The sequence below is a fragment of the Tyto alba genome, unplaced genomic scaffold, assembly GCF_018691265.1.
Source record: "Tyto alba isolate M040663 unplaced genomic scaffold, T.alba_DEE_v4.0 Super-Scaffold_3, whole genome shotgun sequence".
NCBI lineage: Eukaryota > Metazoa > Chordata > Aves > Strigiformes > Tytonidae > Tyto > Tyto alba.
The window spans coordinates 20,616,461-20,643,007 of NW_024881304.1; the positions used below are offsets into that span (position 1 = coordinate 20,616,461).

General features: G+C 40.8%; 2 protein-coding genes across 12 annotated transcripts in view; one reads left to right on the top strand and one right to left on the bottom strand.

Annotated features, from left to right (window-relative positions):
- Nucleotides 1-9,974, bottom strand: part of TMCC1 (transmembrane and coiled-coil domain family 1) — a 190,279-nt gene extending 180,305 nt beyond the window's left edge. For all 10 annotated transcript variants that reach the window (XR_004406397.2, XR_004406394.2, XR_004406393.2 and 7 more), the window contains exon 1: nucleotides 9,860-9,974. The gene's annotated coding sequence lies outside the window, so the exon portion shown is untranslated. The remainder of the gene's footprint in view (nucleotides 1-9,859) is intronic.
- Nucleotides 9,975-10,117: 143 nt separating this feature from the next.
- On the top strand, nucleotides 10,118-26,261 carry RBSN (rabenosyn, RAB effector). 2 transcript variants are annotated; one of them, XM_032987805.2, is made up of 12 exons: nucleotides 10,118-10,221; nucleotides 10,833-11,087; nucleotides 13,791-13,931; nucleotides 15,846-15,946; nucleotides 16,615-16,660; nucleotides 16,769-16,930; nucleotides 17,802-18,043; nucleotides 18,851-18,921; nucleotides 20,566-20,652; nucleotides 21,179-21,281; nucleotides 21,669-21,752; nucleotides 22,665-26,261. In XM_032987805.2, the coding sequence occupies exons 2-12, from the start codon at nucleotides 10,925-10,927 to the stop codon at nucleotides 23,796-23,798; spliced, it is 2,334 nt and encodes a 777-aa protein (XP_032843696.2). In that variant the 5' UTR covers nucleotides 10,118-10,221; nucleotides 10,833-10,924; the 3' UTR covers nucleotides 23,799-26,261. The 2 variants fall into 2 exon arrangements, with proteins under 2 accessions (XP_032843696.2, XP_009971894.3); XM_009973592.3 differs by having other exon boundaries at nucleotides 21,669-21,743.
- The last annotated feature ends 286 nt before the right edge of the window (nucleotides 26,262-26,547 follow it).

The following is a 26,547-nucleotide window of genomic DNA, read 5'->3' on the forward strand; positions in this document are numbered from 1 at the left end:
CCATTCAGAAAAGCACTTGTACTGGTCCTGATGCTGGCCTGACATGTCCATGAACAGAAAACAGTAATTTGGAGACTGAAACACAAGCCAACGTCCTGAGCTTTTGTCAGTGACCGGGGTTTGAAAATCTTAGAAACTCAAAGAGGATGACCCTGAAACCAGAAATGAATACAGGACAACTTCCTGCATTCTATTTCCCATGTACGTAACAGTCAAAACAGCCATCAAATCTGCTACTGAGTCACCTAAAAATGTAATCATCATTGGCAAGTAGCCAGAAAAGTGACAGCCCTGACAGAAATCGCAAGAGGATGAAGTAGGATGCTCTTAACCTTCACAGATATTTGTCTAATTGTAGTTAGCTGTAGTTCTCTTTAATCCTGGGGTACCTGCACCTACATGATTATTTTGATTATGCCAAACATGGTTCATGGAGCTATGTTATCTGTGGAATGACTTGGACACAGAGCTATGAGTGCCACCTAGAAAAGAGTAAAATTTTGCAGATAGGTTAGAACTTGTACCTGGTGGGCATCCGACAACCTTATTTAATCCCATGCATTTTTTGAAACACACAACCATTTACAAAAAGGAAACGGAAATCCTGGTTTTCTCCATCTTATATTAAATTTTCCCTTTAAAAGTTTCAAAAGCTATCATTTACTTTCAATGGAGAAAATTACTCAGTCATTCTATTACTTGCATAGAAGACTGTCACTCAAGAAAATGGAAGGGAGGGTTTTCACTGGGGAAAAAGAACACATATTTTAAGAGTTCTTCTACTTCTTTTTTTAAGTAACTCAAAACAATATTTCAATTTTGCCAACAAAATCTGTCCATATTTTTTTTTGATTGAAAGTACATTTTCTCTCAGTATCTGCATGAAAATTTCACCTCTCAGTTAATTTCTGCCTGTCTTCTGCAGTGTTGCAGACATACCACCACTCAAGTACAACGTTCTTGAATGTCCTACAGACATCTTGATGTCTTACAGACATCATTCTCAGAGGACCACCTGCCATCTGTGATTTAACAGTTTTGTGATTATGAAATACACATAAGCACAAGTTCTTAAGTGAAGTATCTGTCAGATTTACCTACACCCCAAAAAACTTTTTGGCTCTGAAGTCTGGCTAAGGAACTAACCAGAAAAGAACCAGCTTCTATACTACAGTGCTCTGCTTCTTTGAATAGCAAATACAGTGCAATCTCAGCAACATGAACTACACAGATATATACTATTTAGTTATACAGTAATAATTTGTTAGTTGCACATCTCTCACCATCTTTTTATTGTATACCTTCCCCTTGTTAGCCGTCACAATTCGACTGTAATTTGTAAATTGTAGCACCCTCACTGTCATCTTTTATTAGAATTTAACATCCATACGTTACTAGCTTTGCTCAATCACACACATAAATGTACTTGCACATAATCACAGAACTGGGCCTTTAAATTACAAAGTTCCTTGATGAAGTGCACTATCTGTCTGTAAGACGGTCTGTAGCAATTCAGGAATTACAACAAATCAACAGCAGATTTGGTCCAAAGGTCACAGAAGTCAATGGAAAAATCTCCTTTGTCCTCTGCAGAATCTGGATTAGGTCCACAGAGCAAAGCTCTGCACTGGTCCTAATGTGGCACCACAGTCATGCAACATCTTATTTACAGCTTGAATTGAGACTAAACCATGCACAGATGAGTTCTTTGTTTACTCTACTTTTACATTTCTGGCACGTTACCAGTTATTGAGACATAAGGGGGGTTGATTCTTAAAGAGCAACTTTTACATGTGTCTTCAAAATGAGCTTTGTTTTCAATGGGAGGAGAAAGACGGTGTGAACAAACTACGTAATTAACATTTCCTGCAACTATTTTCAACTCCTCTCACCATTACTGTTCTGTGCCCCCTCCCACACACTTATTAGCCGTGAACTCTTTGCTAACCCAGTGTAATTAGCATGGGCTGAGTGTTTCCAAGGGACATGTGGTCCCAACAAACCCCTTTATTACTACTTTTAATGACTCATTAGTTGGAAAAAGTTTGAAAATAACATCACCATAGCTGAACTAGAGTCACTGCTTGGCTGGTAACTCAGTTAACATTAACAGCCAACTGCAATTTTAAATCATCAGTCAGGACATTGCTACAAATAAAAACTATGATCAAAAGCAGTCCAGTGGAGCAGCACTGCAGAAGGGATGAACCTGGGTGAGGTCTAGCCTGTACAAAGACATGACACAAAAGATGCAGACAGGGAAACTCTTCTGTTTTTAGGAAATGGATATGTGGACTATCTGCATTAGAGTACAGAAGTCCCACTTCCCTCACAACAAGAACAGCACGAACTCCCTACTCCTACAGGGTAACGAAGGATTCAGGGTGAACACAGAGACCTCTGATAAAAACAGATGGGGAAGCTCCTCGAGAAAAAGAAGTTATCTACCCGCCTTGAGATTACTTTTAGACTTGTGTGAAAACATTTGTGGTTTGTTTTCCTTGATGAAATCACTGCAGCTTAAAAGTCCTAAGAAGGAAACCAAAAGGACATTTATCAGTTATCTGCCAATTCACTTTGCTTACATGAATTGAAGGAGAGTAAAGCAGAATCAGCATCTTGTTAGATCACAAACTGCATTGGTATGCTGGAGCATAATACTGGTTCCTGACAGAGATGGGGCATGGCAGATACTAATGCAACGGAATGATCCTAGCCAAAAGACAAAGCTGGCTCTCGAGTTTATTTCAGCCACTTTGGTTTGAACTGACAGCCTGTGATCCAGACAAGAAAGCAGTATCTCACAGACACACTGGCACAGGAGTGCTGAGTGACTGAAGGAACACCTTCTTTGTGTACTCATAGCTAACTTACAATGCACCTTCCTCACGTTCCCATGAACTGGAAAGAAAGAAAATCTGGACTTAATAAACTGTGCAAATACTCCTGCAAAATTACATGGAGGCAAACTAAGATCCGACCTGTCATACTAAAGGAAGTTAGTTCATTGCCATCTTCTCTCTATAATAGATATCCTAACTGAATGCAATTGAGTACGATGCAGCATAGAAACTTTAATAGCTGGTTGGTATAGGGAAAATGTGAGATTATGACTGGGAAAACTAGGGAAAGTGACCTTATTTGAAGAGGTTGTCTGAAATACGATTGCTGTTTTAAACGAATTTTCACAGAGAAGCATGTTTCCAGCATAAGTTCCATCTTGATCCTGAAGCTGGTACTGATGTGTGGGGTGCCTTGTAAGAAGCTACTGTAAAAATATTTAGGAGGAGGAAAGAGAAAAGCCAAGACAAATGAAAAATATAGTAAGACTTTATGAAAGGTTCTCTGAGCCAAAGCAGTCAAGACAAAAAGCAAGCTCTTTGAACAAGCAGGTGTTGTTAAGAAGACAGCAACAACAGCCCTGCAAAAAGTCACAAACCATTCACTCTCAAATACCCACTGTTGTTGGTATTCCACTGATTTTATACACGCTACTTTCAACGTGGGAATTGGTTGCTGTACAAATCTGTAGGGGAAACAGAAGACAAGAGAGGCTACAGGAGACAGCAACCAAATACGAGTATGCTTGAAATCTGAAATGAACCCTGAACCTAATCTGCACATTGTGGCATATGGATCCTACAGATAAAACATTAAATAAAATGTAAACACAAAGGAATTCTGAATCTTCCTGTCTCTTATTTACAATTCACCTACTCTGTGTAAAAGTGGTGCCATTCAATGGCACTTGGAACCAATACGCCAGATTCTTCAGCAGTGTTAGGGCACTAGATAAACTTGTATAGATGACTGGCCTGACAGTACTTAATTAGTTAATAGGCAAATCAGATAAATGGGGCTCAACAAGTTGTCAGCTGCAGCTCTTACAAATCACCATGCTGTCAGTTTTGACTGATGAATCTGCAAACACAGGAAAAATCATGGTTTGGCATGGAAATGTAGTTTCTGTCCTCTCTACACAGACTAATTAAACAAATTTGTTTTGCATCAAAATGTTTACCATAAGCAACTTGAGTAGTATATTGAATATATGAGTTTCATTAAAAGGAACGGCGATGTGAAAATTTTCTACTCTGAACGAAATGAAAAATACAGAAAATGTTGGTTTAGGCCCACCTAAACAAACATACATACATACATTTTCTCAGATAAATAATAAAAAAAATCCTTTTATGTTGTAGGAAGAATTTTGTGCTACACATTGCAATGTAAGGAAACTCTAAACTTTTTTTTAAAATTTATCATTAAATTATAAAATTTCATTTAGTCCAATTTTAAACACAGCATCAAATTTAAATTAACTATGTGATTAGCTTAGGGAATACTTAGGAAGATCATCCTGATGTTCCACTCTGAAAGTCTATATTGAACTCAAGGCTGTTAATTTTCAGATTTTGAAAACCTTTTTTTCAGTGAGTAAGCCATATTTGTGCAAAAGTGTTCCACCACATTCTTTGAGAAGTAAATGGGCATCATTAAGAATTACTTCTAGTCTACATGGAACTCTCCTGTGCTGGGATCAGATTCCATTATTTAACATGCCAAATGGCACTGAAGATATTACAAGAAGTCAAAGAATACATGTGAACCTAACAAATACCCAACAAAAACCCTTTCTGAAAGGACTGTGCCATGGCTACAGGGCTAACTGTGTCCTTCTTCCCAGCTGTACTCCCACTGAAGTGCCTCCTCTTGGACATTAATGACCAATTTAGCAACAGATCAGGTCTCAAAATTCACCGTTGGAGTTATTACAACAGCTCACAAACATATTTTACAACTTACTCAGTGTTTGCAAAGGACTTAGAGTACAGCAGAGTAGGAGGAGTTGCATAATGGCTGTGGGGTTTTGCAGGCTGAGCTTGTATACTCCAGTGGCAGAACACGGCAGTACACGCCTCACTGCTTCTTGAGCAAGTGTTTGGAACACATTCCTTTCCTGTGCTGTTGCTCTTTTACATTGATCCACAATGGTAAAGCATTCAACAGCATCTGTAGCATTTCAGTAAGGTTTAATTTGTCCCCAAACACCTCTCTTCCTATTGTAAATAGCTGAAGACAAATTAATTTTTGAAGAAATGTAAACCAGATTGCTTCAGACTGACCTGGATGTTTTAATTTTGTGAACACTCTCTGTGTGGCAAAGTGTGAAGAGCCTGAGTGACAAGCAGCCAAAGTCAGTTCTCATTTACACCGCACAAACCTAGATTATGCTCTACCTCTGTAAAGGGATATGGGGCCCTCAGGGACACAGAAGCCCAAATTTCCCTTTGGGAGCAAACAGACACCATTTAACACATCATTACATCCAGCACGATAACTTTGTATTATCGCTTCAATAATTCAGAGAGACTCCCAATAAAAGTCTAATACCCTCATAATGATCCAAACCATATTAAACAGGTGCAATCACTTAATGGGGAAAGAGTTCCTCTGGAAGTGCTCAAGACCATTTATATTCAGAAACGTGCAAACAAATGGCATTTTTCTTTTACCGTATTGAATGAAATTTCTCTTTTCAACAGTGATTGACATAACATGGTGTTTTACCAGTAATGCAAAAAAATTCCTTTGGTGAGATGAGTTTTCATAGCCTGTGGTCAAATGTACAACACTCAAAAGAGTACAATTAACTACCTAAAGATTCAGTGAAATGTTTGATTTCTAGTGCACATCCCAGCATGTCACAACTCACTGTAGGCAGTCCTTTTCACTGTATTGTTTGTGTCCCAGCAGTAGGCTATTAGAATTCAGTCATTGTATTTACCATTTTAATAAGCCTTTAAGACTTCCCTTTTGAAAATGAGCAGCTACTGAAGCTGTAGAGAAAGGCAGGTTTAAGCAAAGAGCTTGCTGTTCAGTACAGCCTTGCTTTTCCTTATACATGATTCTTACTACTTCTAAATGACAGGAGAGGACCGAGCTGCCTGGGTCATCAGGGACTCACAGCTCAAGAGGCAGGACTATCCTTTCTACTACAGGAGGAAAGTCTTTCAAGTAAGTAGCTAAGCAGCCCCATGTGCTGCAAAATCCACTGCAAAGGCTCCCAGCAGGTCTTCGCTTGCTTTCAGACGTGCTTGGTGTGCCATCTAGTGACAGGCATGTCTTCAGCTCCCCACCTACCCTTTTTCTTGTCCCTTCCCTACATCCACTAAATGAACAAAACATGCACATGAAACAGGAATGAGAAAACTGAAATACCTACAGAAACCCCCCTACAGGCCCTGCAACTACTTGTCTTCTCATTTTCACTTATTCCCACTATCACCCTTCTCATACTCGTTATTCTCCTATTCAAGCACAGATCTTGCAACAATTCTAGAGACAATTATATTGCTGGAGCATTCTTTCACTGGATCAGTGAGTTATAAATCACTAGCCTCAACAGAAGTCTAGACAAAAGTAGCAAGGGAACAACAAAGGGAGACATAGATGGTTCCACCTGAGCTTTCCCAAGGCAAAAGCACAGCTCAATGCTAGGAAGCAGCCCAGCTCCAGCAAATCCAGGGGAAGGAGGGTAACACCACAGCAGGTGAATCTTCAAAGGCACTGAGCCTCAGGCTGGTTCCTGCTCTCTTCCTCCAAGGACAGGAACCCAGCTGGGAAAAACAGTGCTGCTCCCTGTGCTGCTCCAGGTTTGACCCCTTCAAACACTGCACTGCAAACCTCCCCTTCACATCCCCAACTACTCACTTCCTCCTATCCCATACAAAGCCCTAAGATTAGTACACAGGTGCCTCATCAGGGATGGGGATCAATTAAACCCTGGATTTTCCAGTCTGTTTTGCAAAGACACATTGCTTTATGGACAAGCAAATGCAATTCTTAGCTTTCAGTCTGACAGATGAAGCAGATACACGGCATAATACAGGGATACTTCTGCATAAGTGAGCATCATAAAACATAAACAAGTGCAAATAAAACATAAACAAGTGCAAAAAATGGAGACTGAGGACCAAAATCACACCTGGTGAATCAAAGAGAAATGCCGCGATTGAGAGACGGGACACAGCTTGATGCAAGCAGAATGTCGGTTTTGTTATGATTCTTCACATACTTTTATACTAGTTCCTAGATAGCGTGTTACAAACAAATTGGTTTCTTTAAAATATGCCAAAGGCTGATTGGCTTACATTCTACATTAGGCATTCACAGATTGGGCTTTTTTCTAAACATTTACCTTCTAACTGCAACAGTCCTTCCTGCAAAAACAATAGCTCCCAGTCACCGGACAACTGTTCCACCCCTAATCCTAACACAAACACCGAGTCAGCACTCCCCGTTCCTCCTAAACAAAGTTCTTATTCTTCCCAGGGCCTGTGGCCGACAAGTTCCAGCCCATCTCCTATCAATTGTGCAATGCTGGGGGTTTTGCTGAGACCAGCCAAACCCTGCCCTACAGGGAAATATAGTAGGATTTATAAACTGTTCCTTTTAGGCCTACCTGCAGTGTTTTCCTTTGGTTTCTTTCAGAAATGTAAAATTGGACAACTCAGTACAGAATTAAAGACAACTTCAAAACTGTGAGCCTGATCTACATCCTTAATGCTTTCCTTGAAGGAAATGTGTGCCTGCCCCAAAGAATGGCATGAAGTGACTGCTGGCATTATCACAGAGGTAATAATTTGAATTTTCCAACACTAAGTAGATGCACTTACTATTAGAATCATATTTGAATGCTCAAGTAACTGCTAGCTGTATTAGAGAAACAAGAAAATACTGTAATTATAATCTCGGGATTTGCAAAAATAAGGAACACTCAGAATGAATATGAATCTGAGAGAGCAGAAATTCAAAGTGCTGTAGGTATGCCAAATTTGTTCCCCCCGTTTCTCTCCGTAACACAGCTGCTTGAATGTGACGCTCACAGAAAGAATAACAGTCTATATAGGAACTAATGTAAAATAACTGCTATTCTACAATGACTGTTCCAGGGACTTCCCTGTTCAGATAAGGCTTAAAGTCTTGGACCTGAAGCTGATGCAGATAACCATTCCCTATTGAGAAAGATCACAGACTAACCTTCAAGACTCACATACTTCTGTAGGAAAAGGTGCCTTAAGTTGCGAACACAGAAAGAGAGATCATAAAATAGGCATCAGGGAGAAAAAAAAGGAGAGTAAAGGATGACAGTAACGACAGGGGACGTTTATTACTTGGAGCCCTAATTCCAAATATAGGCCTATGCAATGAGAAAACCCAGGAGCTTTGATGAGACATGCACGCTAGAAGGCTTTGCCAGCTCAGGTCTGAGTACATTGAGCGCATCTTGCCAGGCCTGTTCCATGTGTGGTTAAATCCTTCCAGCTAAGTCTGGAAGAGGCCAGAAATAAACTTTTTATATAAAAAAAGCAGTATGAACAGTCAGATGGCTACTTCAATTTTTCCCTTTTCATCCTTTAAGTACCGTCCTTCTTTACATACACTGCTAGTTTAATTTCTAGTCCCTATGGGATGAAGACTTTTTAAGTTTTAAAATGAAACTGGTAACATTTAAAAATATTTTTAAGTTCTTTAGACCTTGGGGTTAATACAGCCCCTTATTAAATAAATAAATTTAACAACTAACAGCCAACCATACCTTCTAAAAAAAGCTTCACAGCTTATAATTTACCTGAGTGCACTGTGGGGAAAGCACAGCTTTTACAGCATGGTAAGATCTCACCAGTTTTTAGTATCGAAGAGAAATTGGCTCTGTGTTTTGGATGCTGAATAGGAAGGTGACTATAACTGGGATTCTACATTATTTCCACAGCTGCTTGTTTCTCTATTCATAACTGAATCAAGACTGCATGGTTTATGAAAACTAGCGCATAAGGGTTAACAGGAAACTGTACATGTAAAAAACCCAAGAGTTTGACTGTTTTGACATGACATTCATTTACTCTTATGATTACATCAATTTGGTTTTAAGACTTTGATTTCACATTATACTTTTGCTAGATGATGGAACTATAAATACAAACCAAGTGAAATTCATTGGTGATCTGATAAGGTGCTGAGAGTGACCATGTAATAGTCAGCTCACAAAGACCAGACTGCAGGAATGAGACTAACATTTAGAATGGTCACTAAAACCAGATTGTGGATGAATCCCTTATCCCATCTGGGACCATCTGATATCATTTAGCTGGGATTTGAAGTCCACAGGAGTTTGGCATCCAGTTATAATTCGTGCCTTGGAAAACACTCCCCACTCCGATTCCGGCTGGAAATGTTTTAAAGGATTTTACTTCATGAATAAGAGTACAGAACATTAACAGTGAAGCATTCCCACTTAAGAAAAATCTCCTCCTCCAAAAGCCCGTAATTTGAACAGATGAAGCTGAAGGTATGGTTACACACTCCTTATAATTTCCTCTGTATGCCAGGGAACATGGGACAGCACAGATTTTTGCCAGCTGAGACTAAACAGAAACAAGCATCTGGGAGGGGATATTGAAAAGCTTCTGACATTGATTTACGCAACTATCCATCAGGCAGCAAAAGCAAGCAGTAGGGGGATTCCTGGATTCTATTTGTGGCTCTGTGAGCACCATGTCATCTAGTGGTATGGTTTACAGTTTTGGAACACTTTCTTTTGAACGACTTTGCAGGCTAAGAAAGGGAACATCAGGCTTGTCATTGTTAGCAACGCTGGTTCACTCCTCAGCACGCTCAGTAACAAGGATACAAAGCACAAAACCGCCAGCAGCTAGCAGAACAGGTGTTATGCAAGATATTCTGAAGCAGCGAGAGGCTAGAGGGGGCCAGCGTCCCCTGCCCCGAGCGCCACAACGCTGCTTACTCCCGAGAGGATTCTGTCACCGCAACCTCATACTACCTCCCTCATACACACCTGAGAGCTTCAGGATGCTCCAGCAGGGCCCGTCATTAAGGCCTATTCCAGGGTGGCTGGAAAGAGGGGAGCGGCTACCGCACCCCTCTTAGGGGAGGCCTAGGCCCCCCCCGTCGGTCTCGCCCTTCATCGATAGCTCTGTGCTCGGCAGTACACGCCTTAGCTAGGCCTGGCGTCTCCCTCCGGTCCCGGATGAGCCCTTCTTGTCCCCACCCTTCCCGCTCATCGATATCTCGGCGCTCGCCCCGCCCTCCGCCGGGCTCTACCGCTCCCGGGCAGACCGGGACGCCAGGCTGACGGGAGGGCGGCGGCCCGCAGCTTCCCTGCCGCTGGAGACGCGCACCTCCCGCCTGGGTGCAGAGGTGAGGCCGGGCCCGGCGGCTCCCCTCGGCCGGGCCGGGCCGGGCCGGGCCGGGCCGGGGCGGGGCGAGGCGGGGCGAGGCGGGGGCCCTCAGTGACCGCGAGCACGAAGCCCCGCCCCTTTCCGCGCGCGTCCCCCGCCCCGGCCGCGCGGGGGGCAGCGGGCCCGGCACGTGCTGCCAAGCTGCGCCTGCGCGGGCGGGGCGGCGCCGAGGGGCGGGGCGGCGCCGAGGGGCGGGGCGGCGCCGAGGGGCGGGGCGGCGCCGAGGGGCGGGGCGGCGCCGAGGGGCGGGGCGGCGCCGAGGGGCGGGGCGGCGCCGAGGGGCGGGGCGGCGCCGAGGGGCGGGGCGGCGGTCCCCGGGCGGCGGTCCCGGCTCCAGCCCTGTCTGCTGCCGCCGCCGCCGCCGCTCGGTCTGTCTCGGTCGCCGCCCGGCTCCGGCCCCGGCCCCGGCTCCCGCTCCGCGATCTCCGGCTCTCTGCTCCCCGCCGGGCGGGCGCCGCATGCAGAGCGGCGGGACGCGGCGCGGGCGCCCGCTGGGCCGCGGAGGGGCCAGGCAGGGCGTGGGGTGACGTCGCGCCGCCGCCCCGACGCCGCCGCCCCGGTTTCTTTCAGGACGCCGCGGAGGACGATGCTGCCCCCGCGCTTCCGCCCGGCCCGGCGGCCGCTGCGTCGCCGCTGAGCTCGGGGAGCCGGAGCGGCCCGCCATGGCGTCCGGCTGCCCGCCGCCCTTCGGGGACCCGGGGGAGATGAGGGAGGGCTTTCTGTGCCCGCTCTGCCTGAAGGATCTCCAGTCTTTCTACCAGCTTCAGTCGCACTACGAGGAGGAGCACTCGAGCGAGGACAGAGATGTCAAAGGGCAGCTTAAAAGTAAGAGTCGTGACGGCAGTTGGAACGCGTTCATTTTTGCCACGTAAAATTCCAAGTGCAACAGAAGCCACTTGGGCTGCAGGGGCTCTCCCCAGATGTCTGAGGAAGCTAGAATATTAGTTGAAGTGGGTTACAAGTGAGGTATGGAGTTCCATTTCTCTATAAATTACCCTAGGCCAAGACATAATTTTTACGCTAGTCCCAATACTTTCACCAAGTAAATTCTAAAGCGAGCGTTTAGAAGACATCACCCTTCAAATGTCTGATTTTCTGCGTGATTTTTATTATCGACCTTTTAGAGGTTTCTTTGTCTTGTGGTTTTTTCTGAAAACTGATTTATACTGTAACCCAGATGAATTCCCAAGCATCACCTGAAGACCTGACAGACTATGGGGAATCTCTGGTGCTTGCCAGGTACCAATTCATCAATCCCTTGTTTTGACAGTAGATAAAACTGTAGTCACAGTTAAAGTTAAGGAAGGTTATTGGTGGGAAAAGATGGAAGAGAATGTGTGTGGTGGAACTGACAGGAGATGCTAGGAGTGTCCCAGGATTGTGCTATGGATTACCAACTTTTACTAGTGTTTGAAAAATCTCTTTGAATTCTGTTTAACTAAAATATTTTCCTTTTTTACTCCCCTCCCCTTTGCATACACAGTGTCATTTTACATTGAAAGAAAAATGTGTAAAACCTGGTGATAATTCTGTGTATTCCCCGCAGAAATCTTTCTGGTTTTATTATATTAGAGATAGTGACCTGGCAATCTTGAATTTTTACTCTTCTCTTTTTTTTTTTTTTTTCTGTCTGAGATGGATGATTATTACTTAAAGCCTCTTTTCTCAGTGAAAAGTTTGTGATGTTGGCAAGCCTGTTTTAAGGGTAGTACAGTTTAATATTTCATGAATCTTTAAGTTGCTTTCCATGAGTCTTGCTACTTCTTGGCTCTTAGCACTGTGCTGCTCTTGGACAGTGAAGGTAGCCTGCTCAGTACTGCAGTCATGTTCTCATCATCGGTAATAGTTCTGCTGTAATAGCAGAATCACAGGTGCTTCCGTGGAGCATTTAAACCAGAACAACAGTATGGTTTTCATAAAACAAGAACTTGGGCTTGGTAAGATTTCCAAACCACTTTTTTCATTTAATACAAAACACCTGCATTATGACTTTTGTTCTCTCTAGTGTCCTTTTACTCTAGTGTGCTGTGACTTCTCAGGCTGTCTTTCGTATGTGTTCTTGCATAAATGATGTTGGTTTTGACTGCTTACTTTCTGTCCCAGTTATTCATGTAAATGTCTATCCAGTGAGATCCCTTCTAGAAGAAGAAAGGCCGGCAGATTCACGTGTTTAAATTACCTGTTTTAGGGACTGGTGTTCAAACTGTGTATCACAAGTGGTTGCACGACTTTGTGCTGAACTCCAACTATCCTAATTTTGGAGTTCTAGAAATGCTTATGAATCATCTTACTACTTTTGAGTCATACTGAGGTGGTTAAGTATGATTTTGTGGCAAACAAGGTTACGAAGTTTGCTTGAAAAGCTTTTGTGTATCTGGCAAAGCCATGAGGCATCCCTGCTTCTTTTAAAGTATGTCAGACTTCCAAAGTCTCGAGTGGAAAACGATTTTCTGTTTAGATAGTGTAAACGTCATTTAAGAAACTGCAGTGTCTAGCTGGCATTTGCTATGCTGGCTTGAGAGGAGGTGGGGGGAAGAGAGATCCTGTTTCTTAGATGATGTTACAACGCTAGCAAAGCCCTTGCCAACCTGACACTCAACTTTTGTTGAGAAGTGTGTTTTATATCACTGAGTGTCATTTTGGGAGGTATCATAACTTTAGCAGCTGAAAAACTGCTAGGAAGTACAATGTCTGCAGAAGGGCCCTGCTGGCACAGCCCTAGTGGCTGCAGCAGGGGGAGGACAGTCTCCATTAAGGTCAATGTGGAAGTTCCAGTGTGTTGGACACTAAACAAGAAAATTAGAAATATGAAAGAACATGCTAACTCATGGTTCCCAGCAGCTTGTTAGAAAGACTGATGTGTAAAAGATGTAGTTCAAAGAGATACTGAATGTGTTTGTCAAGAAAAGGAGTGCCCTCAACTTCTGCTAGCATTCAGAGAGGAACATAGCTGCAAGGGCAACAAAAGCTCTGAAGTTTCAAGTTCTTGGTCTTTTTTTTTTTTTTTTTTTTTTCCCCCCCAGGATAATGCCGTCCTCTCACTAGCATTTGTATGAGGTAATACACTGGGCTGTTTAGTACTTCTGCAATTATTTAGGTGTACGAGCGCACTGAAATTCTTAGTTTGTAGTTTGTGCAACAAGACAGAGTGGTGAAAATCCTTGAATCCTAAGAAAATCGTAAGAGAATTAAGATGCTATCTGTATGATGTCCCAGAACGCTGTGAAATGGGTCCCATAGTTTAAGGCAGCTTACTGTTTTACAGTGAAGTCCCTGAATGGAGTGTCTGAAACTACTCTCTTGTCATTAGGACCTTAGTGCTACTTTATGACAGATAACAAAGAGTATTTCATGTCATCTGTGTTTCTCTAAACCACATTCTGGTTCTAAATAGAACACATTGAGGATAAACTTGTCATCACGGAAAAAGACTTGTGCTAAAAGATGACGTATATTCCATACTGGTTTCATGTGACAGATTTCAGTGACTACCTGCCATGGTTGGTAGCTTGGGTTTATCTTTTTCAGATCTAGTCCAGAAGGCCAAAAGAGCAAAGAAGAAATTGCTGAAACGAGAAGATGACAGAACTGATTCTGGATCTCAGGAACGATATGAGTCATTCAGCTATGGTGGAGTAGATCCATACATGTGGGAGCCCCAGGAAGTAGGTAGGAGAGCTAGAGAGCAGTGAGCAGTGGGGATAATTTTTCTTTTGATCTTAACTCGGAAAGTGCTACAGTATTGCTGAAGTTGCATTGAATTGTGTCTGTATTGCATTTGATTTACTGTAGCGTGGGGATATGGTTTGCATACTGATTTTGTGCAGCCTGCCTACATTGTGTGGGGTGATGAGGGAAATGCAGATAATGGGTTAAAAAAAAATAAATGTATAGAATCAATAACCCAACTAACCTTGAGATCAGGATGGCTGTTTGTCATGTCACTGTGCCTGAGCTGTTGAGGCCTACTGAGTGTATGTTTACCTCTGCATCTGGCTTCATTGAGGTGTTCTGCAACCATCTTGTGGCTTTCTACAAAACAGATAATCCACTAATTAATAATGAAGCTATAGCTATATAAAATCTCCAACTGTTGGGCTACACTTAAAGTAGCTGTTAGTTTACATGTCTGACAAAAATCTTGTCCATTGATTTAAAGTCTTTCAGCTTTTTCGTTGGATTTGAGGTGTAGATCATCTCTCTTTAATGAGAGATCTACTTTAGAAAACAAACAAACAAACAAAAACCAAATAAGCACAACAAACAAGCAAAAAACCACAAAACAACCCTAAAAACCCAAACCCCATACCTCTGAATATAAATCTACATTTGTAGAATTTCAGGGATAAGTTGACTGAGCCTGTACTTACAAATACTGTTACTCGAAATTGCTTCTTACTATTGCTGAAATATTATGATTATTTTCAGGGGGGCAAAGCAGCACTGTCTCTGTTGGATCCTGGGCAAGTTTTCCCTGTGCTGCTGCCAGACTAGGATTTACTCCTTTGGGTCTGCAGAGTCTTGAGTTCTGTAGATATTACACTTTTGACTTTGTAACTATTTCAGCAGCGATCATAGTATAAATACTAGCTAAGAATAAATTTAGGCAGTGAACTGACAGAAGATTTTTGAACATTAGAGAAGTAAGAACTGTTTTCTGATCAGAGTATAGAAGATGAACCTCACAGATTTTAGGGTAGGATGTGGTGGGTTTGTGAAAGGTACTGTGTGATGTCTCCAAAGCAGTAGCTGAATTCAGTTATCCAGATGAGCCCTTTCATTTCTATGAATGAAAGAAGGCTTTTTGATTATTTCATTAGCATGAAGAAGTGAGATTCTTACACTTACATAGGTATTAACAAAAAGCAACCTCTGATTTTTGTTTTCTACCAGTCAGAAGAAAGACTTTTTTTTTTCTTTTTCTGTCTGTAACTGATTTTTAATACCTCGCTCATCATACTTGGAAAAGAATCAAAACTTAAACTTGAAATCAGCACTGACAAATACAGATTGTACATTTCTTAAATAGATTCTATATTGTTATTTTGTATACTTGGTGATCAGTTTTCTGTAAATCTGAACTGTCATAAAGGATTTTATTCGGATCCCTAAAGGTAGAAGGACGATCAGAAGTCTGAAAGAGAAATTGCTGTTGCATAGACCTCCAGTAATCATTGTACCTGCCTCTTCCCGTTGTTCAACATGTAGCCAGGAAACTAAAGGGAGTTGGTTTTGAGAATAGTTGATAATAGCTTGCCAAATGTAACTGAGGGATGAAGAGGGGAAAAAAAAAAAAAAAAAAAAACAAACAACTGTTGCAGATGTTCTTTTTAACATAGTGCCTGTTCTATTCTGTAGTAGAAGTCAAATCCTGTTTATTGCTACCCTGGACACTAGGCTTTAACCTGCTTTTTTTATTTAGAGTAGCACTGTGAAAATGTAGAATTCTAATGTGTCTTTATAATTTTATTTAAACCCAAGAAATAAATGATGAAGAGACAGCTGTCTTTCAAGAGGCATTTAAATGCATTTAAATCCATACAGAACGCCTGAGTGACTGAAAATTTTCTGCTATCTCTCCAGGTGCTATGAGAAGCCATCTTTCTGATTTCAAGAAACACCGAGCAGCCAGGATTGATCACTATGTAGTTGAAGTCAATAAGTTAATAATCAGGCTAGAAAAGGTAAATTTGCTACTTTTTAATATTCCAGCCTTCTGAATATTTCCTAGATTTAAAAAAAATACCGTATTTTAGTATGAAGTGTGCCCATTTATCTAGCAGTGCACTTTTTAAAAAAAGGAAACTAAACTATGACTCTCTTCAAATGTTACTGTTTTCCTTTTTTATCCTTGAGTACTGTGCTTGGTCTGACCCTGTACTGTGGATATGATTTGTGTTTCTGTGCACTATTTTCAAGCTAAACATGCTACTCCCACATGTTTCATGACGCTCCTATTTTTCTGTATATTTTCTCCATCCTTTACTTTACTAAGTTTCTCCCTAATGTTTTTGTGATGATGATTCCAGCTTCTCATTCTTCAAAGTCTACCAATGATATACTTGCATTTGGTCTCAGATGCAGTAATGTTGGATGCTGTAAGGATTGTGTCCAAAATGCTCTGATTTGTACAGGTTTGGCAGTCATTGTTTAGCACTACTTGTATGAATATGACATTAGAAATAAATAGAAAAGCTGCAGGAATCTGGTGTAAAACAGTTTGAGAGTCCTGTCTCTTAAAAATGCCAGATTTCTTGTTGCACTGGGTTGTGTTGTTTTTTCTCTTCTTGCAAAATTAGTTCTCTTGAATATCTTGTTTATCTTCATAGCTCTTATTTTTTTATCTTCTTAGCTTACATCGTTTGACAGAGCAAACACTGAGTCAGCTAAAATAAGAGGTTGGTATGACCTTACCTCAGACTACTTGCTCCTATAGTTTAACCAGCTCAGGAATTAATTGAATTAATTACGTTGTGTGTATTCCCTCCCCTCTTGCCTGATCACAGCTATAGAGAAATCTGTAGTGCCTTGGGTCAGTGATCAGGATGTTCCCTTCTGCCCAGACTGTGGCAATAAGTTCAGTATTCGAAACAGACGTCACCACTGCCGCCTTTGTGGGTCTATTATGTGCAAGAAGTGCATGGAACTTGTCAGTCTGCCTTTGGCAAGTAAGTACAGTGTGTGGTGTTAATTCCTCCTTTCCTTAGCTCGCTCAGGCTGCTAACTGCATTCAGGCTTTTTGCCATTAGAAAAAAAGCTCCTGGTAATATTCTGCCTGTGTAGAAACCTTGGTCCTTAATGTGTCATTCAGTTTCACGCAGACATTTGTCTGTGAAACAAAAATGATTTCTCCATTCTTTATTCCTTATGCAGCTTTGGAAGTATTACATAACACTGAAAAAAGGTACTAGAATTAGTAGTAGTATATTCTACTAGTAAATATAATTAATATTCAGTGTTTTATTCTACTGAGTACCATAATTGTGAAGGTATTAACTTTAGGAATTAAAACTGCCAAGGTTCTTGACATTTAAAACTATTGTGGCTATTTCCAGTCTTGCCCATGGTTGTCCAAATGCTGATGTTAAGGAAGTTCATCCACAAGCCTTTGAGAAACCCTTTGAACTCTTAATTTCCTCATCTGGTGCACTGGAGAGGAGATTCTATTTGCTGTGGAAATAAATGACATTAATTGTGCTTTTTGAAGCGTTCAAGCACAAAACATGGATGGCATTAACATACCTGTTCTTCTAGACACTGTTCTATAACTATGAACACTCCAACATGAAAATGCTTCTAGGCATAAGCAAAGTAGGTGGTTCTCAGCACTCTGCTCTCTAGCTGATTTTAGAATGGAGCAGGATTTGCAGTGAAGACCCAAATTCTGACTTAGTCTTGGTTGTCATGGGTTCCTTGCATGTTTTTCAGCAGCCTGTTTCAACTTGGTTTTCTAATATCACCTGAATGTAAAGTTTCTGTTAAAGTGCAATTCATTTGGCTTCTCCAGTCACTGTAAAATTAACTGTGTATAATTTTTAGGCAAGCTCACTAGTGCCAGCAAAGAGGCCTTGGGTTCTCATACTAGCCCAAACTCCTCACCTAATAGTGTCCATGGCTCCCGCCGTGGCAGCATTAGCAGCATAAGCAGTGTGAGCTCAGTTCTGGATGAGAAGGATGATGACCGAATCCGTTGCTGTCGGCACTGCAAAGATACCCTGTTGAAAAGAGAACAACAGATTGATGAGAAAGAATACACTCCAGAGATTGTGAAACTCTATGAGGTAAATCAAACTCTTCGCTGCTTTCATCCTCAGTGTATATATCTGCAGTTGTCACTACCTGACTTGTGGCTTACCTCATGACCAAGGTCTTAATTTAAGTCTTAATACTCACTTGTTTTAGAATAGACACTATTGGGTGCTTATACTACATAACAAAGGTATATCTGAAATGATGGAGCCAGTTGCCATATAGTATTTATAGCCCACAATAACTTCAGACATCATTTTAAGATACATCTTCATTCTCATCAGCTGGGATTCCTCAGAACAGTTCTTGCTTAAACCAATGATAAGCTGTGCACTTTGTCGATGAGCTGCACTGGAACTGTAGGACTTGATGTCATCAGTTTGCCCTCACACTGATGGCAGATGCTTTTTTGAACCATCTATAGCAATTGGTAACATAAGACTGGAACGCTATGTTCAAATGTGCTTTGAAAGCAGGTACTGACAGTCATCAGGTATCTTTTCAGTAGAGTCCGCAACCCTCCCAGGCTAGTATTAATGGGAGTTTCTGTTGGTGCTCTTTGTAAAGAGATTTAAGGCTAGAAGTTGTCCGAATCATCCATTAAAACGGCTTCTGAATTCAAAATTTACGTTGCAGGGGTACGGGGAGTCTCTCTGCTCCTGACTGTTCCATCTGTGTTCTGAAGATAACTGGAGGGTCTTGTCATTGTAAATAGTTAAATGGTTTTCATCACAGTTAACTCTGAACGTGCACAGACAGCATGAAAGGCTTATGTCAGCATGTTCTTGCATTAATGTTTTAATATAAGTTCTCTTTTTATACATTTTGTTTTAAACAAGAAACTCCGGCTCTGCATGGAAAAGGTTGACCAGAAGGCACCAGAGTACATAAGGATGGCAGAATCACTAAAGTAAGCCCAATTTGCTGATTTTATTTATAAATATATGTATTTTTCCTCCCCAAAAGTCTTGGAAGGAGTAAGGAAGTGGTGTGCTAAGGCTGCAAGACTGTCTAAAGTACAAGGAAAAGCAGTGTTAGATTATCTCTTGTCTTTTGGATGTTCTTCAAACAAAGTAATACTGAATTCATTATTAATGGCAACATTGCATACAGCTAAGAAGTCTGATTTATTTTTTTTAAAGCCACTTCCCAGTGAGGTGCCACCGTTATACTTTGAGGTGTCACCTTTGCAAAAAGGGAAGTACAAGGCTTCAATTCTTGTGTAAATGAGTTTCTCCATAAGAGTTGAAGTTGGGTATTACTGCCCTCAGCTGGATGGTATGGCTTCCAGGTAGTGCCAGCAGCAAAGGATGGTTTGAATGCTTTCTTGTTCTTGTGTAAAGCCTTCACATGACAGTTGTTCTGAATCTAGCTGGCCTGCCCTGTGCTGCAGTGGATAAGCAGCATTCACATACCACACTGCTGTGCATAATTTCTTGCGGTAGTATTCTCTCACTAAGGTAACTTAAATCTCTCCAGCTATATCTGCAAGGGCTTGTCAGGTTATATTTATGGCTTGTATAGTAGAGAAATATATGTATTGATCTTAGACTATGAAGCATGTCCATTTGGGAAGTTGAAGTTAACAAATATTTCTGTACCCATCCTTTAGATCTGATGGTTGTAGAAAAATTAGGCTGTCATTCATCATAACAAAACCGTTTTTGTAAAAACACACCTTCCGAAAGGAAGAAAGGAGTATAGAAGGTAAAAAACATGAAGCTGTTACTGCTTTTTGCCATGACTTTGAGAGCTGGTGTTATGGGGCTTGACAACTGGAGAAAAGTAAGAATGTGAATGTCTTGGATAATGGAAGCACATGTCAGAAATCAACAGACTTCTTACTGATGAAATTAAAGATTTCTGACTAGTAGTGAGTCCCAGAAACTGGAATCATATGGATAACAAAGTTGGTTTAGAGAGAGTGATCTTTTTATATTTGTGATGTAAAAGGAGAGGGAAGCTAAAAACCGGTGAAGAGTCTTCCCTGTTAAATCCTAGTTTGTTTTATCAATAGATGTTAGATTGTAGTAAAGTGCATATAATTGATCGTGTCCCCCTGTGGACAGTCAGTTACTACTGCCTTAAATATTATACACACGTGGGGTTGTAGGGTTTTGATTTCTGACAAGCATTAGTAGAGATATTTACTTAATGGTGTAGTTACTTATTCAGTCAGTGCTTTTTCTGCACCCAGTCACCTGGAGAGAAACACAATATAGATGCATTTGCTAAGTATGTGGATGATTTAGATATAATTGGTAGAGTGGCATTCTTGTGTTTAAAATACAATTTCTCTTATAATAGTAAATAATAATCCAATCATAACTAAAATTACCTTCTATGAAATGTTCATGTTCACAACATGATTGTTATTTTCCACTCCTGTCACAAAGAAAGGGGTTTTAAACACAATGAGCTTGAAATAAAATCTTTCAACCCCTTTAGTGTTACCTATTCTTACCATTGTGAATCTTAGTCATCTTGGGATAACTCTTAGTGTTGTATGTGTTGTTAGCTGGATGCATGACTTAAAGTTGTATTTCTTTCCTAGTGCTGGGGAGACAACCTACAATCTTGAACATGCTAATGACTTGAGGGTGGAGATTCAAAAAGTATACGAATTTATAGATGCCTTAAGGTAAAACATCTCTCTCTCTCCCCCCTCAGCATGTGTGTATCTCCCTCTGTTATGACCTCACTGTAGTTTTTATCAACTTGGTACCTGTGTTTGTGTAGCATGTATCTGCTTACTCATATAATCTGCTCAGTTGCAAAGAGCATGTGAAAAGGTAGATATTGTTCCTGTGCACCATCAATTTCTAGTTCCTTTTCCAGCCTTAAAAATCATGCATTGCTTTTCAGTGGAAATAACTAAGTACAGAGGAAACAAATAGTGGCACAGTTACTTTTTTTTTTTTTTTGGTAGTTTTTTTGTTTGTTTTTGGTTTGGTTGGTTTGTTGTGGGTTTTTTTGTTGGGTTTGGTTTTTTTTTTTAAAAAAAAAAAAGGTAGGAGTGGAAAGTGTTATAACTTGTAATATCCAGAGTGGTTAACCTAAAAGAACAGCAGAAAGTTTTCATCCAATACTGTTTCTCTCCCTTTCTGTTGCATTTTCAATAGCCCTTGTTTTTGAACTAATGAAGCTGTATGTTTGCTTTGATTCAGCAAAAAGATTTTGAGTCTAGGCTTGCGTGAAGATCCCCAGCCTCATCCTAAAACACTACAACTTCAGAGAATGATAAGATACTCAGCTACACTTTTTGTTCAGGTAAATGGAGCGTATGTTACGAGCTGAATGTAAATTTTATATAGGGGTCTCTTCTTCGCCTGGCATCCCTGTGGTTTAGTTCTGTATGTTTTCTGTTCCCCTAATGACTTACGGTAGCCTTAAATGAGCTAGTCTGAATACAGATAGTGTAGTCAGAGCAGCATTGAGTTTAGGGACCTGAGAGAATGTGTGAATCTTGGCTTTGTCTCTTGCTGAGGTGTGAACCTAACTAGCATTATAGTTACGGCAGCAAAGATGTGCTCAGACTTGCAGCAGTGACTGCAGTGCAGAAGTACCTTCTGTTTATTGGTGGGGTATTCTTTTCAAATACTTGAAATTTGGCTGAATGCCTGCATGCAACGCTGTAAATATTTCAATTTTTGCCAGGAAAAACTGCTTGGCCTAATGTCCCTGCCAACCAAAGATCAGTATGAAGAACTGAAGAAGAGAAGACTGCATATGGTAAGACAGGTAAAGATTTGTTACATCTTATCAGGGCCTCCTTCAAGGGCTTAAGCCTAGTAGCTGTGTGTGTATGAATAGCTGCCTTTAACACTGAATTTCAGTTTTTTCATGCTGATCATTCCATACCCTTTTTCAGAGATTCATGTAGCATCAGCATTGTATTCTATCTAGAACATAAGCAGGTGTGTATTGAGCAGCTGAACACTTAAAGGAAGCAGCAGTGACTTGGTTGCACGTGCTGTTTCTGCTGCAGTGCATGCAGAGCAAGCCCTAAACTAACTATGTTAGTTTATGTGGGTTTTTAAATTGTGTTTTGGAGTTCATTTGCACAAGTAGAATTTGGAGACTTCTTTCAGTGGTGAAAAAGGACATATTAGAACAAAGATGTCTTTTCAGAGAGAGTGTGTTTTTTCAGTTAGGAGGGAGGACATGGTTAATTGTAAACTAAACCAGCTTTATCTTGAGGTAGAATTTGAGAAATAAGAATTGTTGCACTCCAAAATCCAATTATATCAATGACCTTTAACGCTGATGTTCTATTACAGATATTTGCTGTAGTCAGATGTGATACAGTTGCTGTCCAAATCAGGCTAGACCACTCTTTGCACAGTTTCATTACACATTTTTTTGCTCTCTCTCTCTATAAAGCACCATCACTGCTTCTGCTTGCCCTCAAGTTTGTTGAGGTAGATGTCATGGGATTTTGATCAGTGTCAAGTGATCAAGCAAGCTGAAGGGAAGCATTTAGGTAGTATTATGAAAATAAGTATTTTCTGCAAAGTAACCAAAAATGCAGCTGATCCCTTTCAGTGACAGCCAGCACTGTCTAAGACCAGCTAACTTCTTGTACCTATGGATATTTAGAATGGATTTTTTCAAGCTCATGGTGTTCTCTTACCTACATGTTTTTTGTTTTAGGTGGCTCTCGAAACACATGGAAAACAAGAGGAGAAGCAGAAGGACTTTATCTCCAGATCTGCAGCTGCAGTTAATGGTGATGCAACTCATCTGAAAAAAGGAACAGTCAGGAAATCTGAAGGCTGGTTACCTACATCTAGCATATCGAGAGAAAGTGAGATAGCAGACCCACTCCTTCAGCAGATTGACAATATCACATCCTTTATTAAGCAAGCAAAGGCAGCTAATAGGATAGACGAGGTCCATATGCTGCAAGAGAACCTGAGGCAGCTTCAGGATGAATACAATCAACAACAAACTCTGAAAGCGATTGAGCTTTCTAAAAAACAGGCAGAAGAGGAGGAGATGCAGAGGGAGGAACTTCAGGTCCTTTGTGAAAAAGAGTGGGAAAGAGAACACCACAAATTAATGTCTCAGCATTCAAGGACACGTTCCTTAGACTTCAGAGAAGTCAAGCAGCATCAGCATGAAGTTGCAAAAGAGAATCAGAACTTGACAGCACATGCATTGGATTTGGATATTACTCAGATGAAAGGGGACCCAAATTTTGAAACTCCTGCTGTTGAGCAGCTGCCAGCTAAAGAGCACTTGACCTTCACACTCAAGCCCCAGAATGTCCCACAGTGTGACAAAGACCAAGATCGGACAGCCTGTCTAAACCCCTTTGAAGATGAAGTAGATACCCCTCAGTTAGAGGAAGATCCTGATAACCCATTCGCCAAAGACACTTCTCCAGTGGTTTCTTCATCTAACACAGCTCTGCAAAGAGATAGAGAATATAATCCATTTGAAAATGAGGAGGAGGATGAACAAACTAATGAAGCACCTGGCAGTACTTCAAACCCTTTTGAAGAAGATGAAAATCCAGTTCAAAAGCCTGGGAGCATTTGGAATTCTGGGAATCCATTTGAAGAGGGATCCTCAACCAATCCCTTTGAAGTGGAAGATGGCAATGAGATTTCTGGAGAGGAGGCTATAGAGGAAGAGCTGCTTCTCCAACAGATAGATAATATCAAAGCTTATATATTTGATGCCAAACATAGTGGACGAATGGATGAGGTGGAGGTACTGACAGAGAACTTAAAGGAATTGAAGCGCACATTAGCGAAGCAGAAGGAGAAATCCAACTGCTGAAGTAGCAGTAGGACTGTGTAATAATTATTGTAAGTCTGTTGTTAAATGTTGGAAGGTAGAGCAGATACAAACAGGAGTATGGATCACAAGAGGGAACTGGGACAGTCTTGACTTTTATGCACTTTCAATTAGGCATTTCCACTACTACTCAGTCTTGAAGAAAGAATTACTGAAGTATGCTGCTGGTCTCAAACACTTATTTTAAAATTTCTTTGTATAACTTGTTACAACACTTTTAATGCTAACTGGTCTTACTGTATGCTTATTTTGGTCAAAGTGGTTAAGTGCTAATAGGGAACCACGATTTGGAAATGGTTGTAATGTTGGTTTGTCATCTTTCCCCCTTTCTGTTGTAGTATTTGCCTTTCAAGTGGGGCTTTGACTAAAGAGAGATAAAAACTTTTCTAAAACTACTGCATCATCTGATGACACAGTACAGTGATACAAGGCTACCTTAATTGCCTAATGGTGTTGTGAGACAGTGCTGGTAAAAGGCTACTGGGATTCTTTGAGGTACAGAATATATAGGCTTGTAGATCAGTTTTGTGCAATGCTAATACATGAAAGGGATTTTAAGACTGAGAAGAACTTCATAACTGATACTAATACGAGTAATTTTTCAATGTGTTTATAAAAATTCTCAAGTAAAATTTAGATGCTGTCTTTTCATCACTTCTAGTTTCTGATTTTCTTTGAGCACATACTGCAGTGTAATAGAGACTGCCATGCTGGCTTCAGAGACCTGCTTGTGAGGGAACAAGTATCTACTCTTTTCCAGGGAAAAGATCATCAGGCTAGCGCCATTTCAGACAATAATATAAAGGGTGACCCTCCAATTCTTAAGTATCTTATGGAAACTATAGATTTCTTTAAATTCTCTGGGTGACAGAATGATCATGTTTGTTGTGTTTGTGAGACTGGAGCCCTTTCTTTGTAGCATTCAAGGAACAAAAATCTTGTTTATAATGTAGAGCTGAAGTCCCACTGAACTGGAATTCTGTGAAAGCTGGGAGACAAAGTCTGTGGCTGTGATAGTGCCAAATAGCAATTCTCTTTCATATTTGATTCCCCTCAGAAGTTGTTTTGAGAATTGGGCATGTCTGTCTTCATGACTCCAATTTGGAGCTTATTTTAATTCTGTGGCCTGGGGGATGACTAGGTGGTGGCCAGCACCTTTGATGCAGGAGGGCTTAAAGCGGGGGTTCTGAGGATTGGTATCAGAACTGTAGGATCACTTCAGGGTTAGGTCAGCCTGTATTTTTGTGAAAGATGGAGGGTGAGCTGCTTTGATTTTCATCTTTGAAAGGCAGAGGCCTGTTATCAGCCATCAGTGTTTGAAAGGGTGGTGGGGAGGATTTAATCTAAAGAGTGTATTTATTTAAAGCTGAAATAGAAGAATATTAGGCAGATCCCACTGTATAGTACTAATAATAGTGGGCTTAGAAATGTAAACTGTTATGGAATGGGACATGTCTTTTAACTATGCCTCTGATAACAGCATAGCTGTAACTCGAGCATTGCATATTTTAGAGACACAAATAATTATGCTACCTAAAAAGCAGGAACTCTAGTTTTATTTTGCTGTAAATATGTGGAAGTAGGGACTTATGGAACTGTTTAAAAGAAAACACAACAAAACAAAAAGCCTACCTATATCCTCACTTAATAGCACTAGTAACTGATCAAAATAACTTAGAGCAGCCAGTTAAGGATAGCTAGTGTTCTTCTTACTATAGGTTAGATCTGAAGTTGAAAGGTGTGCAGAAGACCATGAAGTTTTTATACTGAGATGTTTTATTAGAGTTGATTGAGTTCCCGAGTGTGATTTTGTACTAAGTGAAATGAAGAACAGAGGATTCTGAAAGGTCGTAAGCTAACTAAACATGAGCACTGTGGCCAGATTTACGAAGACAGCAAAAAATAAATGTTAAGATAGCTAAACATAATTCCTGGAATTGCTTTAACAGAAATAGTATAAGGTAGTTATAAAGACAGACTTGTTTGTTAGTCAAGAGGATTGTTCCCTGCACGGTAACCCAAAGCTTTTTTGGCATCAACATGAAAAAAATGTTTCAGTGGCTTCAGCTTTCACATTTAAAGTTCTTTCCTTGTTGCAACTATCCTGCCTTGTTTGTATTTTCAGTCTAATACACTAATAATTAAAGTATCCTTATTGTACATGTAATAATGTATTTTTACAAGCAGGTAACAGACTAGCATACCTCATGATCTTTGTCAGTGTTAAATGTGATAGACTAGACATGTGATACAAAAGTCATCTCTAAAGTGAAGACCTTAGGCTGGTATTTGGACTGCTGTGAGGCTTACAAGGCACAACGGAATGAAGGCATCTTACCCATAAAGCTCAGTAACTAGCATTGACTTTTGTTAAAATTGCATGCACTACTCTGTATGGGAACTTTGTAAACAGAGATGAAATAAAACAGTATGTTTATTTTGTGCTGTGGTTGTCCTTGACAGTTTGTACAGGACACTTGAATCACTCTGAAATTTTGTACTTGACCATTAGCTCAGACATGCTGAAATACAGTGCTACAGTAATGTATGACTATTATAGGTATAGTGTAATTGTTGGGTGAGGCAGAAGCTATGATGATTTGTTTTTTTGACCATGTGCAGGGAGCAGGAGTGTTTGAGGTAAGAGGAGTTACATAGCAGCACTGGACTTCAAAGCATAATGGACTTACTGGCTAGAATTTGCTGGAAGTTGATAAATCTCGACAGTTAT